The sequence below is a fragment of the Thermobia domestica genome, chromosome 7 (genome assembly GCF_964235325.1).
Source record: "Thermobia domestica chromosome 7, izTheDome1.hap1.1, whole genome shotgun sequence".
Lineage (NCBI taxonomy): Eukaryota > Metazoa > Arthropoda > Insecta > Zygentoma > Lepismatidae > Thermobia > Thermobia domestica.
In genome coordinates this window covers 9,715,469-9,733,957 of record NC_137460.1, presented here as the reverse complement: position 1 = coordinate 9,733,957, position 18,489 = coordinate 9,715,469, and the positions used below count along the sequence as shown (strand labels likewise).

Genomic DNA, 18,489 nt, shown 5'->3' with positions numbered 1-18,489 from the left:
TAGTAGCGTAGCTGTTACTGACCCGGCACTGTAAGCTGAAGACCAGGGTTCAATTTCCAGCTTCGTTCCGCGCTTTCTCAGTCTTTGAATTTGTCAAATGTTATTGAACAGAGATTGTAGCACAATGATACATTTGAGACGTGACGAAATGTTTTTTTTTTTTTTTTTTTGTCGAAAATGATAATTTTTCTTGCTGCTGTTTCTTTTGAGTTCATGTGTAATTTTTACGAGCACAAGTTTTGTTTAAATTAAAACTAAATAAATAAATAAATAAATAAATAAATCACGTTCAATTCTTTACAAACTCATCCCTGTATTATAGCTTGAAGCATCTTCATCTCATGCAAGAAAAACATTTTTAAAAATTCAATTAATAGTTCAGAAAACATCTGTGTAGAATGTTTCACTTCAATTAATATACATAATCAGATTTTTTTTTTTAATGCTTTTAGCGTGTCAACACGAAATGTTTCAAAAAAAAATATTCGTATAAATTCTTCTTGTCTCACTTTTAAATTTCACATACACACAAAATTCAGTTTCGAACACAATTAAAATGACAATGTGACCACACGAACACAAATAAATCAGTTCTATAATATTCCCTGAAAATCATATTTTGTCACATGTGATATATATTATCAGTCTTCCTAAGGGCAGCAGATTCATATAAAACTGATACAAAGACACATAACGTATTCATACATACACACACACCCTGACACACACACATATACATGCATCAATACTACAACACGCGTCATACACGCACATGAATTCACACACACACACACACACACACACACATGCTCAATTGTTGATGGTTTTTCTCACTGGGCTTCTTCCATCAGGCGCCTGTTGTAGTTTTCTAGTGTCTGTTGAATAGTAGTTTCTGAATAGCGGCATGTTTCGGCGCCACATGAACACGTAAATGATTTGCACTTTATGATCCAAAATTTCTCACCGTAGTCAAACCTGCAAAAAAATTACATAATCCAGTGCATTTTAACAAAGACTTGTGCTGAATTCAAACAAATCAGATAAAACAGACAGAAAAATAAAAACAATGTACAGTAACAGAAATGCATGTAAAGTAACAGAAATGTACCAGGTGTGTTCAAAAAATACGGTGAATCATTTTACTAGAAATAAAGTAATAAGTTTATATGGAATTCGATTTAATTTCCTTCAAAGTAGTGTCCTTGGCTGCAATGTACACCTTGTCTCAAAAAGGTTGAGCGCATTCTTTATTGGTGTTTTGAGGCAAAAATTTTCTAAGTCCAGCTTCGGGTATCTTCGGGAAAAAGTAAGCCAGGTTCGAACCTCCAAGCCAGCCTTTGCAATCGGGAAAAAGTTTGCAGATGTGTTTTTCTTCTTTTAAATATAATAAGACTTGTTACCAAGTGTTTAAAAAAGCAACATTGATTGAAATACTTAATGATACAATATTTCGAAACCTTTTATTAATGTGACCACATGCTTGTTTGTCATTTAGCTCTCTATACGTAATGGAGCATTTAAATACGTTAAAGAATCTTTCCATATGTAAAAGAATGCTCAAAGTTAAGAAATAGAACATAATTATCGCCTGAGTACTAAAATAAAAGTCAAAGTAGAACAGAAACAGCGTTTGTAATGGATATGAATGTCATAATTATCTTGAGATCCGTTATACATCGCTAGAAGCTTAGTTCTCGAAGTCCTTGTGTTAGCTCATTGGTAAGCTGTCGGATTTCAAATCATAAGGTTGTGAGTTCGAATCCAATCTGGGTCAATACTTTTTTTTAAATTATATTTTCCGCAATGCATGAAAAATTATATAAAATAATTACATTAAAATACATAAGTTGTTTATATATAACATAATAATTGCAGAACATAGTAATTATTATGTTTAAAATATAACATCTGATATAATTTTCACAGTAGGTCGGTATTATATATGAGTATGTAAATACAACATAAGAAACTCGTTCAATAGCAATAAATAAATCATGTAGTGTATTTATTTGCAGCTATTTGTCATATAGAGAGTAATTCTCAACATTCATAATATAGAATGTCATTTATGTTCTTGAAAAGTTATTCGATGCATAAACAGAGGGTATAAACAGAGAATCCAAAGTCGGAACGCTCGCAAAAAAATTCATGAACCCCAAAGGTCACGTGAGCAGACTGGAATTGTCCTTATGAAGCATGCCACAGCAGAAAGTCTTTACATATATTTTCAATTCAATTCCTGATATATGCTTTTGCAATGTGGAGTTGTGATGCCTTGAGTCGCCCTCTCTCGCTCGCTCGCTCGCTCACTCTCTCTCTATTTATACAGAATATAAAAGTGGATTTATGTGTGTGTTTCAACATAATTCTGATATATCTAGAGCAATTTTTACTATATTTCTTACAGTCTGGAAAAAGAGTACTGTCGGGATACATATCAAAAATGCTAGAAACGGGTCGATATTATTATTGAATCCATAGTTTCGTGGTCGCTTAGGTGAATAGCTCTACTTTCAATTCAAGTCCAATTAAGCTCCCATTAGCACCCAGGGTGGTAGCGACATAAAGATATCGAAATCAACCGATATTAGAATCGAATCGTAAGTTTTCAGCGCCGCTAACAGTGCAGCATTTCCCATTAGTCCACATTAGTCCCATTGCCTAGAGGGCAACATATTTGCAGAGTGCAAATTTTAAAACTTGAATAATATTTTAATTTTTTCCGTATAAAAAGTTAAAAATCATGAGCAAATATACTATTTCACGAACAATCCTCTTTTACTATTCTAATATGTTTAATAATAGCGTAAGAAATGTAATAGTAATTCAGAACATGTTTCACAGTTGTTATTTTTTCTTACATAGTTGTAGCTGTAGCATGTAGTGAGTGGAATTTAACTGTAATAAATTCACTAATTAACCATATTCGAATTAAGTTTTATTTTTAAGTTCGGAATGAAGGGGCGGAGAAATATGGAGTTATTGGGGGCACCGAGCTTTTCTACATTTTACTTTCAAGATCTCCATTTTTCTTTTGTCATTTGTTCCTAATAAAAAAGTTCAGTCACTTTTGGATTGTCATAGGATAGTAGGAGTTGGATTTTGGGATGCAGCCTGTGAGATTCTAGAAGAGCTAACTGCTTGAAAAAATATTTTTGAATCATCTGTAACATATGAAATAAGGATATGCATCATAAAAAATTGAAAGTAACTATGTCTGCGTAATCATCACGGTCAAATTGCAAAGTCAAATGAATTGACGTTTGGTATATAATCAGGCTCCAATCCCAACTGGGAAGTTGTCATACGCGTGTCACTTTCATTATAATACATATCCTTAGGGGGAGTAGAAGTCCGACTTTTTGCGAAAAATTTAGTATCTCACAAGCCGTTCAACTGAGAGCTGAAATTCAGCATATAACTCTTTATTAAAAATAAAGAGAATATGCCCTAGCATTTTTTAAAATTGTCTTTTATGAGCGGGGGGACGGGGGTGCATTTTCTATATATTGGAAATTGGTAGTGGGTTGATTTGTAAAAATAATCGAAAACAATTGATATTAGTTGAGAATAAAATTGAGTAATGCAAACTAAAGTTCTTATTGAATTTTATACCCACTGCTTTCTATTTATAATTGCTGAAGCTGGTGTTTAATGGAGCGTTCCGAGCATAAGGCAATCAAGCCATAAAGTTAGAGAAAAATGGCCATAAAATTTGTATTCTAAACTTAATTACATGGGCATTTTCAATTAGTACGGCATGCTTAATTATATAGAAAATTAGTTTCTCTCTCTCTCTCTCTCTCTCTTTTTTTTTTTTTTTTTTTTTTTTTACGTTGGTCTACTTTTCCTTGATTCGAAACTTTTAAATTTCACCCTATTTTCTACTGAAATGTGTCTGTAAGGCAACAAAGAAATAATTACATATGATAAATTTAAATTCATTTTAATTCGGAAGATGAGAAACACTTTGCCATTATATATCGTAAAGGTCAGACCCACCAGTATTGTAACAAAGAGGTGCTTGAGCCAATGACGGTAGAAATTCAAACTCCGATAAGTGATAATTTCACAGTCTTGTTTTATTACAAGTGTAATCTCTTTAGTCAATGGAGAGGAGGACGTGGGTCATCGGTCAGAGTTGATGTCGATGGGTTTTGGTGGGTCGGAGTTGGTCGCAATGGTTCAGAGTGGTTCATAGTTGGTGGTGTGTCAGAGTGGATCACGATGGTTGATGGGTCAGAGTGGGCCAATGGGTCATTTGGTTGGTGGGTCATAGTGGGTCATGGTGGGTCGTGGATCAAATTTCATTGACCCACACCATCTCTGGTTAAAATTGTACTAAAGATAAGAGGCACCGAAGATGCATGTCGGCTATTATGCTCAAATTTTGCGCATGGATAGTACTCCACCAGAAAGCAATAAATCTGAAACGGTTCACGGTATGACCTCCTAGAACTCGAGATGTAGGGGTTTGTCTGATTGGCTAAATTAAGACGTCAATGATTTATCCTTCAACAACCAAGCTTTTTATGATCGTTTCCGTGGGGAAGTCAGAAGAACACGTGCCTAGTAATCGTAATATTGATGGTTCGCGTCCACCCCGGGGTATTTGTTTTGTGTTTTTTTGTTTCGCCTAAATATAAACAAATCACACATATAGGCATTTTAACATATTTTGGGAGAGTAATTTTGTGGTTCGTTGGCGTTTCATCGCGTCTCAGCCGCTGGTAGTAAAGTTTTCAAAATGGAACTTGGGCCATCACGGATCGTCGCTGCGGGGCCACCAATTTCTGGCGAGAGGTTAATAGTTGACCATCTGTAGTCCACCGACGCTTACAGCTTAGGGTAATGAACGATGTCCTTGCCTTGTAAACTTCATGACTACCGACGTCGGCAGTCAACTAGCTTTTAGTATTCCTTTACTAACCATCTATCGTTCATGTTTGTACACGGTGTTGTCATAATAATATTATTATTATTATTATTATTATTATTATTATTATTATTATTATTATTATTATTATTATTATTATTATTATTATTATTTGTAGTAACAGTAGTATAATTGATGATAGAATAATTATTGTCTAGGTAGGACTACACACAGGATTTGGCTCGTTTTGGTTGGACTTGACTCTAATCCGAGTCGAGTTGGAAGATATTTTTCGCGCCGAGTCCAAGAGTAGACCTCAAAGATGTCTGTTTCGAGTCGAGTCGAGTTTCAAAGAAAAGTCGTTCGTGCCCATTCCTGCTAATGAGAGCTTAATCGGAGTTAAGCGTAATTGAAAGTCTCACTATTTATCTAAGCGACCCCGAAAACTATGAATCTAATATCGATCATTTTCTAGCAATCTTTTATATGTATCCCCCTCCCATTCACCATAGGTAACCCGACAGCACTCTTTTTGAAACTATAAGAAATGTGGTTAAAATTACTCTAGGCCAGTGGTTCTCAATCTAATTCCTATCACGATCCCCTTTTATCATACGCTCTTGCCAGCGACCCTTTTATAATTTGTTTTATAATAAGCTTGTGTGGGATTTTTAACATACCTATTTCTATAATAGTAGAATCCATTTTTTTGTTTATAGTGAACAGTGCCATGGAAAATCATTGCCCGGGGCGAGAGTATAGTACGATGTCACCGTATATATGAGTGACGTCGACAGACTAGCTACGAAGCGCCACCATGGTTGGCACGAAGCTCAATAACATTTTCAAAATAAACAATACCTTTCCTTAATTTTGAGCACATTTTATTACGTTTTTCCTTCTATTTTACACATGTGCACATGCACTTTCCTAACTTGAGTAACACACTTCCTCCGAAATGTGTGGCCCCTCTTTTCGGCGCCCGGCACTGACAGTGGATACAGTAACTGTAATATCTATATTCCCAACGACGAAGGTGCTGGTTCAAGATGGATGTTAAACTCCTTCATTGAAGAGGCCATTAACGTATCCGATCTAAGCCCACAACTTCTTGACCAAATAATAGAATGATCATGCGACAAGTCTTTGCAACTGGTTTTCTGTAACGAAGACTTGGACAAGTTCTGCTTGATGAGGAGAGAAAAATATCCTGGTCTGGTGATTGCTGCTTTAAAAGTAATAATTCCATTTGCTATATCGTTCTTGTGCGAAAGTGTTTTTTTTTTTATGGTAAACATTAAAACAAAGATAAGAAATCGCTTATCAGTTGAAAATGGCTTGATAATATTCGTCATGAAGATTGAACCGGGCGTTGCTGCACTAGTGAAATTACACCATGCTTAGGTATCTCATTAGGTTTTAATTTTAATTGTATTTAATTTTAATTTTAATTGTATTTATTTAATTGTATATACAGTTCTCATTAGTTTTATATCATACCTCTTTGATTTAAATTCATTTTTAAACAACTCTACTAACTAACCAACTCTATGGCCTATGGAACCCGGAGGTTCAATGCCGCGTTCACAAAAGCTCTACACTGACTTCTATCCTTAGCCAATTGGATCCAGTTTCTACTTTGTATTCTTATCTCAGCGAGATCCATCTTAATATTGTCCTCCCATCTGCCCCTAGGTCTTCCTAATGGTCGTTTTCCGTTTGGTCTTCCGGTCAAGACTTTCAAAGCGTTTCTACTTTCTTCCATTCTAGCTACCTGACCTGCCCACCTAAGCCTCCTAGACTTGACGACCCTAACAATGTTGGGTAACCGTATAAATTATGTAGTTCCTCGTTATGAAGTTTCCGCCATTCCCCATTCCCGTTCCTCTTGGGTCCGAATATTCGTCTAAGGATCTTGTTCTCAAATACTTTCAGTCTATGTTCTTCCCTCAGAGTAAGCGACCATGTTTCGCAACCATACAGAACAACAGGCATGATTATCGTTTTGTATATTTTAAGCTTCAAATTTCTCGACAGAATTCGCGACGACAAGAGACTTTGAACCAAATAGTAACACGAATTCTACACCCTTTGAAAATGTTCAGTAGACTTATTTTTTATTGTTCTTTACAGTGTGTATAAAAAATAAAAGTATGCCTATCAGAACAAAATTAAAAATAATATTTAAAAATAATTTCTGGTATTAGATTCTAACTATATTTATCTCTTCCGCCTATCTTCGCGATCCCCTATGGCCCGCGACTCCCAGGTTGAGAAACCCTGCTCTAGGCATACATGAGTTATGATGGAACATACATACATACACTTTTATATGTATAAATGCAGATAAGAGAGAGTTGAGAGAGAGCGATTAAGGAATTACCGCTCTCAATCTCTTCACTTTACTTTTGCGATTCGTGAATTTCTTACGTGACAGTTTGGGGCTAGCTAGTTTTTTGTCTTGAACCACGATCCGATTTTCGATATGCTCTACCTAAATGCTGTAATGCGAATATTGAGAAGTTATCTGCGATGAAAGTAGCTGCAAATAAATATACAGTGGAGTCTCGTTAATTCGAACTTGGGTAATTCGAAATATTGGGTAATTCGAACAAAAGTCCATTCCCCTTTAAAACTGTATTGAAAACAATAATAAAAAATCGTGGATAAATCGAACTTTTGAACCTATGTTTTGGATAATTCGAAGTAAATACAGTTGAAAATTTTTAATGTTGGACAGATGTAAACAAAGAAATACAGTTTTAACGTGTTTTCAGTTATCCAGATGCACCCAAGAGTAATACAAAAAATAAATAGAAAATTTATGTAATGATAAAGATGAAGGTGAGTTGGAAAAGAAGTAAAGATAGAGAACGTGTGCCAATCTCATCTTGTTTCAGAATTGGTTGACATTTTAAGACGAATTATTGATAAAGTCAACCAAATGTTATTAATATCGTATTCCACGCAATACATGAAATTCAAGATTTATTGACCGTACAAAAACAATGAAATTTAAGCAAATGAGGTTTACGACTTCTTAAAAGTGAGAACAGAATATTCAAATTGTTACTAGTGTTTAATTGTTTGGGCTATTCAATGTATGTTGTAGTGTTATACGTAAATATATTTTCCATTATACACGTAGTTTGAATTATGTGGAGTCAATGTCGTTTGTATCAGTTATTTTGTGGCTACTTTGCGGTATTCGATCACGCAAATAATAAGCTGCTTTAAAGGTATAGTCTACACCATGTGAATATGTTTTTGATGCACGGTTTGTTTGTTGTTATATATGTGAAAAGAAATGTTGTTGGGTAATTCGAATTTTGGATAATTCGAAGTTGTTTTCGTGTCCCCTTGGACTTCGAATTAAAAAGAGTCCACTGTATTACATAACTTATTAATTGCTATTACACGATTTTTTAAATTTGTATTCAATATTCACACATAACACACCGAAGTTCTGTGAATACCTCAGATGTTATATTTTAAAGATAAGAATTACTTATGTCGTGAAATGATATGAATATATATATTCAACTGATATATACAACTGATGATATGAAAATATATATACAACTGATGAATTGTAATGTAACTATTTTACATAATTTTCATGCATTGAGGAAAGTAGAATATCATAAAGGAATCTCACCTGAACGGGTATCGAACTCACGATTTAAACGCTCGGTGGTGTACCACTGAGCTAACATGACCGCTTTTCGGAAGCTGCTTCTGAAATATAACTGAGCTCATACGTAAATGCTCTTTTCCGTATGGAGATCACAATGACGAAACGAGAGTGTGAATACATAGTCTCGAAATATTGTATCATTAAGTATTTCAATCAATGTTACTTTTTTCTACACTTAATACCATTTCAACATGTCTTATTATATTTAACAGAAGGAAAAACATATCTGTACATCTTTTCCCGATTACTAAGGTTGGCTTTGGAGGTCCGAACCAGCAGCTTTAGTTTACTGTTTTCCGAAGACACCCGAAGTTGGACTTCGAAAGTGTTCGTCTCAAAACAGCTATAATCATATCGCTCAATCTGTTTGGTATATGGTATATGTTTTTATACGTGTAAAGTCAGTATAACAATTCATTCTTTAAACAGCTTTTCGTATGTATTAATATTCCTTTATAAAAACTGTTTTTATTATTATTATTACGGCGCACCATTTTCAGATTTCTTTCGCGAGTCGTTGACCAAGTCGTTCGCCACCAGCGTTGCCAGACTCACAGCTCGGAATTATTCCAAAACCTGATCGAACTTATGCTAGATTCGGTCAAATTATGCTAGATCCTCATAATTACTAATTCAGGAGTTAAAAAAAAAACAAAGTTGAGATACGATAACGTAACTTAAAATACACAGAGAGCAAGAATGCATGGATAGAACTCAATACTTCACGCACCAAAATTTTAACTCAACTAAATTACTGCAGTCGTTGCCAAACTCAATGGCGTATATATCGTATAAATGAATGCAAAGTTTTTGTTTACATATTTTGAAAGAAAATTACTTCGCAGCATAAGCGGAGTTGGGAATCGTCTGCTGGGGGAGGCGGCAGATTTTTGGTCGGTCTCGGAGCTGTCATTTCAGGAATAAATATGATCATGAAGTCAGAAGTAAAGATGGTGAAGTCAAAAAGTTGGGGGGAGAATGGCCCCCATAGCTCCGCCCATGCCTCGGAGTTAAAGGATTAGAAAACCCTGGGTGGAGCCACAAAAAAAAAAAAAGCCCAAAGCCGTTCCGAACTTACTTAGGAAAATAAGACTGCCTGTATGGTTTACCGAGTGTATGAATCAATGGAAGAGGATACATTTCTGCCGTTCTTTTTCTTCCCACGACCAACTTCTCCAGGTTTTACGGCTTTTTGATAACTTGCTGAAATTGTGCTAGATTTGGGCAGGATGCTAAAAGCAAGATGCTAGGTGATAGAGACATGCAAATTATGCTAGATCTAGCATCATTATGCTAGATCTGGCAACGCTGTTCCCCACAATGGGCGTGTCGTGCAAGTAACCAATCACACGTCAGGTACTAGCTTTTATCTATTGCTTTCTTCTCACAGCTCAGAACATTGGTAACTATGGATAGACGTACAGCAGTAATTACTTTATGGGAGTTGGAAGGTTATTCTGCAACTGCAGCTAGCAGGCGAGTAGGTGTCCCGGCCTCTACAGGAAGGCAATGGATTCGGAAATATGGTGCTACAGGTCAGACGGGTAATTTACGATCTCCTGGTCGTCGGCATGTGTCAACCGAAGCCCAAGATGCGAGATTAGTAAACGAACCCCGGTTAGACCCACTAAGGACGTCTAGACAGATAAGGGAAGCTTCTCTCTTTCCTGGTAGTAAGCATACAGCTCTGCGAAGGCTTCGTCATGCTGGGTTACGTGGCCGTGTTGCTGCCGTGAAGGAAAAACTCTCAGACGACCACAAAATTTACCGTCTCGCGTTTGCACAGGCGAATGTGGGTCTCAATTGGGAAAACGTAGTTTTCTCAGATGAATCCATATTCACAACATCAAAGGAGGGACGCCGTTTTGTGTATCGTCCGAGAGGCACCCGATATGACCATGGATATGTGGCTGCTTGCAATTGCAGAGGCCATGTATCAATTTTATGTTGGGGTTGGATTTCCAGTCGCGGAGCAGGACAGCTTCATAGAATTGAAGGACATCTGGACAATGCTCAGTACTTAGACATTATCAGTAATATCATGGTGCCATCTGTACGAGTATTTCAGCCTGATGGTGTAATTCAGTTCCAGCAATACCAGTCGCCAATACATAATTCCCGTGTGGTTCAGGAATGGTTCGCAGGGCACCCTGAGATTGATTTATTCGACTGGCCGCCTCGTGGAGCAGACCTCAATCTCATGGAAAATATGTGAGCAGAAGTGAAGCGTACTCTAAGGGAAAGTTGGCCTGAGGCAGATCCACCAAGAACTCAGGATGACCTGTGGCATCTTGTTTCCGAAGCATGGCTGGAGGTAGGGGAAGGAGATAGATTTGTCACCCATGTAACAGATTCCATGCCCAGAAGAATGGAGCGTGTAATAAATTCAGAAGGGTCTTGGACACAATATTAATGTCCCCGCCTTAACTCCCGAAAACAGCCCTTTTCAGGGCTACCTAAACGCTTCTGAAAATATTTCTAGAAGTAAACCACTCCTTGTATCCGATTTCTGTGCAATCTTACTAACAAAAGAATGATAATTAGCTTTAGGCTTTGAACTCAAGACCTCTTCAGTGGCAAGTCCGTACTCTACCAATGAGCTAACATGAACACGCAAACCTAACCTGAAGAAACACGACTTTCAATTTCTGGTATTCGATACAATGATATACTTTGCAAATGTTGTATTCAACTTGGGATATTCCGCAACACACACACACACACATAAACAAAGCGAAAGAGAGAGAGAGAGAGAGAGATGAATACACAAAAGCATATTCAACGTATTCGAATGAGACTCTAAGTAACGACATTCCGTTCTAAAGAGAATTTGTGTTTCTTCCCGTGACGTTAAGGGGATCGGGAAAAGTTATGTTTTGAAGCAGGATACGACTTTGGATACTCTGTTTATACACTTTCTATATCCGTAGGAATATACTGTATTTCACGAATATAAATAACATACTGTAATGAGAATATTGAGAAGTTAAATCTGTATGACAAATAGCTGCAAATAAATACACTACATAACTTATTTATTGCTATTAAACGATTTTCCTAACTTGTATTTAACATTCTCATATATAATAACGACCTACTGTGAAAATTATCTCAGATGTTATATTTTAAACATAATAATTACTATGTTCTGCAATTATTATGTTATATATAAACAACTTATGTATTTTAATGTAATTATTTTATATAATTTTTCATGCATTGCGGAAAATATAATTTTAAAAAAAGTATTGACCCACATGGGATTCGAACTCACAACCTTATGATTTGAAATCCGACAGCTTACCAATGAGCTAACACAAGGACTTCGAGAACTAAGCTTCTAGCGATGTATAACGGATCTCAAGATAATTATGACATTCATATCCATTACAAACGCTGTTTCTGTTCTACTTTGACTTTTATTTTAGTACTCAGGCGATAATTATGTTCTATTTCTTAACTTTGAGCATTCTTTTACATATGGAAAGATTCTTTAACGTATTTAAATGCTCCATTACGTATAGAGAGCTAAATGACAAACAAGCATGTGGTCACATTAATAAAAGGTTTCGAAATATTGTATCATTAAGTATTTCAATCAATGTTGCTTTTTTAAACACTTGGTAACAAGTCTTATTATATTTAAAAGAAGAAAAACACATCTGCAAACTTTTTCCCGATTGAAAGGCTGGCTTGGAGGTTCGAACCTGGCTTACTTTTTCCCGAAGATACCCGAAGCTGGACTTAGAAAATTTTTGCCTCAAAACACCAATAAAGAATGCGCTCAACCTTTTTGAGACAAGGTGTACTTATCCCGTCTTTGAATCCATGACTGGAAGCATTTCTGGAAAGTTTCTTTCGGAAGGGCGTTCAGCTGTTCCGTCCTGGCCTTTTTAATGTCAGGAATGGTGTCAAAACGTTTTCCTTTAAGCACGGTTTTAATTTTTGGGAAGAGTCAGAAGTCGCGTCGTGCTAATATCTGGAGAGTACAGCGAATGTGTACAGACAGGAATATTCTTTTTCGGCAAGCAGATCAAGAGCACGGCGTGGCACGGCACGTTTCCGTGGTGAAGAAGGAAGCTATTTGTCCATTTAATCGACGGTTAATATGTTTTTCACGGACCCACACAAGATGTTTAGTTCTTTGGAAAGCTCTGGAATAGTCATTCGCCTGTTTGAACAAATCATTTGTGCCACTTTTTGTACGTTTTCATCTGTTTTTGACGTCGAAGCACGTCTCGATTGTTGCTTGCTTTCAATCGAGTCCTTGCCGCTTTCGAATTTCTCATACCAACTTGTAAACTGTCTTCAATGCCGCCGATTCATCACTATACACTGATTTTGACATTTCGTGATCTTTTTTGGTACTTTTATTTTGCAGCTTACAACAAAGCTTTAATGTTCGCGCGCGACAGACTCTCTTAACACGTCCTCGCTCTTCTGCCTCTGGAAGCCAACTAACACGTCACAACTCGTTCAAACTCAACAATGATTGTACCAAAGGTTTAGGCTACCAGGATTACCAGATGAAATGGATACAATACCGATAGATGGCACTGTGGAACTACATTCACGTACTTTTCGATCACACCTTGTATATAAGCTGTCGCAGGAGAAAAAACACAATATTTTGGGAAATAGTAGTATGGGTGATTGTAAACAAACAAAAAAAAAAAAAAAAAAAAAAAAGTTCTTATAAATGAGTTCTATTCTCAACGGTTTGCGAGCTATATGTTGTAAATCGTTTTTGAGCTTACGTTGCTTATACTTTATCCTATAATTATTTTACAGAGATGAGGGACTTAGCCCATTTAAAAGATGACGGAATAGCATTTCTAACGGTAAGCAACATGCGGCACTAGTGTCTTTGGAAGATAAATTAGTAATGTAAATTTGAAGAAAGTTAAGATTATTTTAAGACTAAGAAAGGGAATTGGATGGCAACACTGATTCCCAAATTTCAATCTATAACTGTTACGTGTTTCATATCGTTGGAAAGGACATTCCATTACCTTTCATATCATTAGAAAGGACATTTCATTATCTTTCATACGTTGGAAAGGACATTCCATTATCTTTCATACCGTTGGAAAGGACATTTCATTACCTTTCATACCGTTAAAAAGGCCATTTCATTATCTTTCATACGTTGGAAAGGACATTCCATTATCTTTCATACCGTTGGAAAGGACATTTCATTACCTTTCATACCGTTAAAAAGGACATTTCATTATCTTTCATACCACTGGAAAGGACATTCCATTACCTTTCATACCGTTAGAAAGGACATTTCATTATCTTTCATACCACTGAAAAGGACATTCCATTACCTTTCATACCGTTAGAAATGACATTTCATTACCTTTCATACCGATGGAAAGGACATTTCATTATCTTTCATACCACTGGAAATGACATTCCATTACTTTTCATACCACTGGAAAGGACATTTCATTACCTTTCATACCGTTGGAAAGGACATTCCATTACCTTTCCAATACGCTAAGTTTCACCTCTAGAATAACTAATGGGTGACGAATAAGCAGCATACGGTCAAAAATGGTTCGTAACATGTAGCTCTAAATCGCTCAGAATAGGTCCTACGTTCATATGATTTTTTTTTTCTGTTTAGAATCAATCATCCTTCTATTTATACACCCTTGTCATTTTTCCCCCCTTAGCAAACAAAAGAGACTGAAGACCATACATAACATCATTATTTCAATTGCACATAGGTTCACTATAAAGATATAGAATTCTAACATTTTAAAATGGCATATGGTTTAGGTTTCAAGCGCTAATAACCCACCATTCTCGAGATATTAAACCATCTTTCATTTGGAATCAGTGTTGTAGCTAGCAATTCTCCTTTATGGAGGGAGAAGTTTTTCAGGAGAGGGCCACAGATTTCTCAACATCAAGAAAAAAAAAAGTTTTTATACTGTTGATTATTTTGTATCAACTGTCATACTATATGTTACAAGTTTCAAAACATGAGGAGAAAAACGAACATCCTGACACTAGATACAGTGTAATTTTTCTTTGAGCATGACACCGTATTGTTATTTTAAACATTTGTTGACTGTCAATAAGAACATCAGAACTTCAGAATCATGTTCTAACAACACTGTTTGGATTGGCGAGATTAAACTGTGGCATATATACGCAGCAGTTTATGCCAAATCAGCATGAGACACAATTCAACAAGATGATGTAACTTGGAACACAGCTCACCAGACTCCGGAGTTATCGCACGATAAGTTCTCCGGGTGCGTTCTGTTGAGAAAGGGTGATGTGAACTGTCCAGATCATGAGATCTCTCCATCCACTCCTCCTGGATTATTTTCTACGGATAGAGGTCTACGCCAGGCCCGTATCCAGGGGGGGGGGGTCTAGGGCCCCCCCCTAAATTTTTGCTGGCCCCTTAAAAGTTTTACAGTAGGCTTGCAAAAGAACTATAATATGGTGATGAACTATCATATGGTCGGATCGGGCCCCCCCTAACTTCAGCCGGCCCCCCCCTACATTTTTGGGCTGGCTACGGGCCTGGTCTACGCGGATTGAATCTTTGAGATTTTATTCCATCAACGAACGACATTATATTCAGATTATAAGCCACAGATTGCTTTTCACTTTTTAAAAATTATTATGACTTAATTTTCAGTCCAACTCATTTTAAAGTTCTGATGTTCTTTTTAGTAAACCTTATAATAACTTTAAAAAAAAGTCAGTTTAAAACAACTTTATGCACACATGTTGAGTATTGTAATCAACAGTCCGCGGGCCCCGTGGATCCTTCAGGTTCTAAGCTTGGTACGCTTGTGCTACCACATTTCAACCTGTAATTATAGCATTGTGTTCTTGGGTACATAGTTCAAAAACTCAGTACACCCAGCTGCCGATCCTCTTTACTACACAGTTTCTTCATAGTGCAATTAGCACCTTTTTTTTTAACATTCGATGTAAAGAATTTTCAAAAAATCAATAATAAACTCAATAACATTACATGTAAATTTCCCACATCATAATACTCTTAATGCAAGGCTTCACTGTTTTCCTAGTATGTATATTTAAAAAAAGCATTAAAATACAGGGTGTTTCAAAAAGAATAACCAGATTTTAAAAGTTCACATATATTGATAAAAACATACTACAAAAATGGGATAAATTGCAAAATACTGACAAAATCTTCAAGTTTTATCAATGCTATTACAATGCTCTATGTGTCCGCTCGAACGTTTGCCGAATTGTTTCTACCATTTCATCAGAAGTGCGAGGCCGACCTGGACTCTTACCTTTGCACACGCATTCTGTCTCTTCAAACTGGCGATACCAACGACGAATGATTCTGGGCGCACGCGGATCAATGCCAAAACGCCAACAAAAACGCACGCTGGACCGAAATCATTGACTCAGACTTTGCTAACTACAGCACACAAAAACGCCTTCTGTTGAGCGGACGCCATCTTACTTCTGACTGATTGTAAATTGAGAAAACGCATTGACTGACATCTAACGGCGATTTTCTGAAACTACAGGCCACGCCCATTCAAACAACACTGATTTCCTTGCCAGCACGTTCCATGTTCCGTAATTATTACCGCCCAAAATCAGGTCATTCCTTTTGAAACACGGCGTAAATTTTCACAAATAAACCATCAACAACTAGAATTAGTCAACATTTAAAAAATCATAATAGATAAACAAATACAGTGAAAAAAAAAAATTCGTCTGAGCAGAATTGTAGTTGCCTTAAACTCAATAATAACAAGAAAAGCTAAACACAAATACTTATGTATATAGTACAAACACAGAAATTACGTTACTGCAGTGTTTAATCAAACAAAAGAGTACAAATTAAAATGAACTGAAGATATTTTACACCAAAAAAAAGTGTCATAAACTCATTTATTCATCATTTTGGTAATATGCAGTTCAAGCAGTTTAATTCTCTTTTTAATTTAAAATGACTAGCATAACTAGCAGACGATGTTTCTATGTGTGAGTGTGTGTGTGTTCTCATTCAGAGAACGCATGTGGGTGTCGTGACCTTGATCAGCACTTCTTCAGCCAATCACAGCTCTGTCCGCTCTTACGTCACTTAACGCGTGAAACCCACGCGAACAGCGAGAGCCGAAGAGATTTAGTGGGAGGCAACTTACTTGGCGCCGAAGAGACGAATGTGTAACAGCTTCTCCTACCCTGCTGCAACAAGACACTGTGTAATCATGTTCCGTACATAGTCGAATCGAATTATTTTTCACAATATAAGAAACATCTATATATATTATTATCTTAATTGTTATCTCCTAGTTTAAAGCTATGTAAGTATCAATATAATTAAAATTTTCGAATCGATTGACGAGTATTTTCTGCGCTTGTGCATGTCATCTCCTATGCCTCGTGACTGTCTATTTGAGTACGTGGTGCAAAATTTACTTTTTACTTATTATTGGTGTAATTTGTTAATTTTCGGAAATATGATGCTGAATCTTTTGTGTCTCTAAAAGTTGTACGTAGAATTTTTGATTATGTGTAGTTGGCGTTGAAAGAAGCTTTCTTCGGATCACTTGTTTCATCGTCAACGCTCGAGCAAACGTCCTATTTACGACACTATATAGTATAATGTTTGCTCTATTTGGACCACCATCCTATGGAGTAAACGTTATAAAAGTATTCGTTTGCAAAGAAATACTACGCAATGCAATGAAATATTATGAAAATTATTCGTCTGCAATGACCTTACTCGTTGTCCCATAACTTTTTAATACTTTACTGGTCCTACTTTTTGTCATATTACCTCCTGCTACCTCCGTGACAATGACATATCTTTTATGTTGCTTCCTGAGTAATTTTCCTCCATTTCAATAATAATACGTGTCTAGGATCACTTTTACTGTAACGGCATTTTCGTTTGTTTCTTTGTACAGTTTGCAATAGATTCACAGTTGGATTGATGTCTGCTTACTGTGGAGGGGTTTCTACCCATTTCGAAGTATTGTATGATAGCCACAACTTCATATTCAGGGCAGTGTCCTTCGGGTCGTTATATTGGGTGAATACGTAAACCCTTGCTACGTCCGTTTTGTTCAACACTCGTATGAAGATGAGGCTTCCGGTTGTTACTACATGCTGTGTGGTACGTTATTCCGTCAATAAAACCAATGAAACACAATTCCCCAACCTCATTCGTACTCATGTATCTCCAAATCAAGTATTGAGCCGGACTCGTATTTCACGACAGCAGAAGAAGTATTCTCCTTCGCCATACCAGAACCCATCTGATTTACAGAAATTAAATTTGCTTTCATCTGTGAAAAGTGCTTTCTTCCAAAAGTTAATGTGTCGTTTCTGTGTGCCTATGCATACTTCAGGCTTTGTCTATTACTCTTGTTAATGTATCGCTTTCTTCGGGCTCCGCATTCAGCTTCATGGAGGACATTTCTTATGGTCTGCAGTCAAACCTTCTTTGGAGGTTCGTGTTTGAAGTTCACAGCCATGATTGTTACACTTACTTTCAAGTTCTTCTTCACTTTTCGTACGATCAAGAATCTGTCTTGCTGCATTAGTTTTGATGGATGGTCAGATCTTGTACATTTTTTTTGAAGGGTATTTACCTTACGAGCAAGCTCGCCACTACCACCAGTAGTTTCTATTCGATCCCCAGTACTGTGGACTATCACCCGAGATCGGAGTTTTCTTTGGAGCAAAATCCGGCGAGGAACAGTCAAAGGAATTCGGTCCTACTCCTTCCTGTAAGCTTCCCAGAAACCAGGAAGGATGTTCGAACGCTAATGTTGGAGACGTCCTTCTAACAGGCCAAAGCCGCACAAATTCATTGGACGGGCATCAGGGCTCTTTACAGGAGTGTTTCAAAACGGAGTGATACGAATTTCTAATTCCCGTTCCATTTTCC

General features: G+C 36.7%; 1 protein-coding gene across 6 annotated transcripts in view; it reads right to left on the bottom strand.

Annotated features, from left to right (window-relative positions):
* Positions 1-293: 293 nt before the first annotated feature.
* The window catches only part of G9a (histone-lysine N-methyltransferase G9a), a 118,791-nt gene continuing 100,595 nt past the window's right edge, over positions 294-18,489 (bottom strand). For all 6 annotated transcript variants that reach the window (XM_081764091.1, XM_081764093.1, XM_081764095.1 and 3 more), the window contains exon 18: positions 294-975. In XM_081764091.1, the coding sequence (XP_081620217.1) occupies positions 831-975 (145 nt within the window). In that variant the 3' untranslated portion in view covers positions 294-830. The remainder of the gene's footprint in view (positions 976-18,489) is intronic.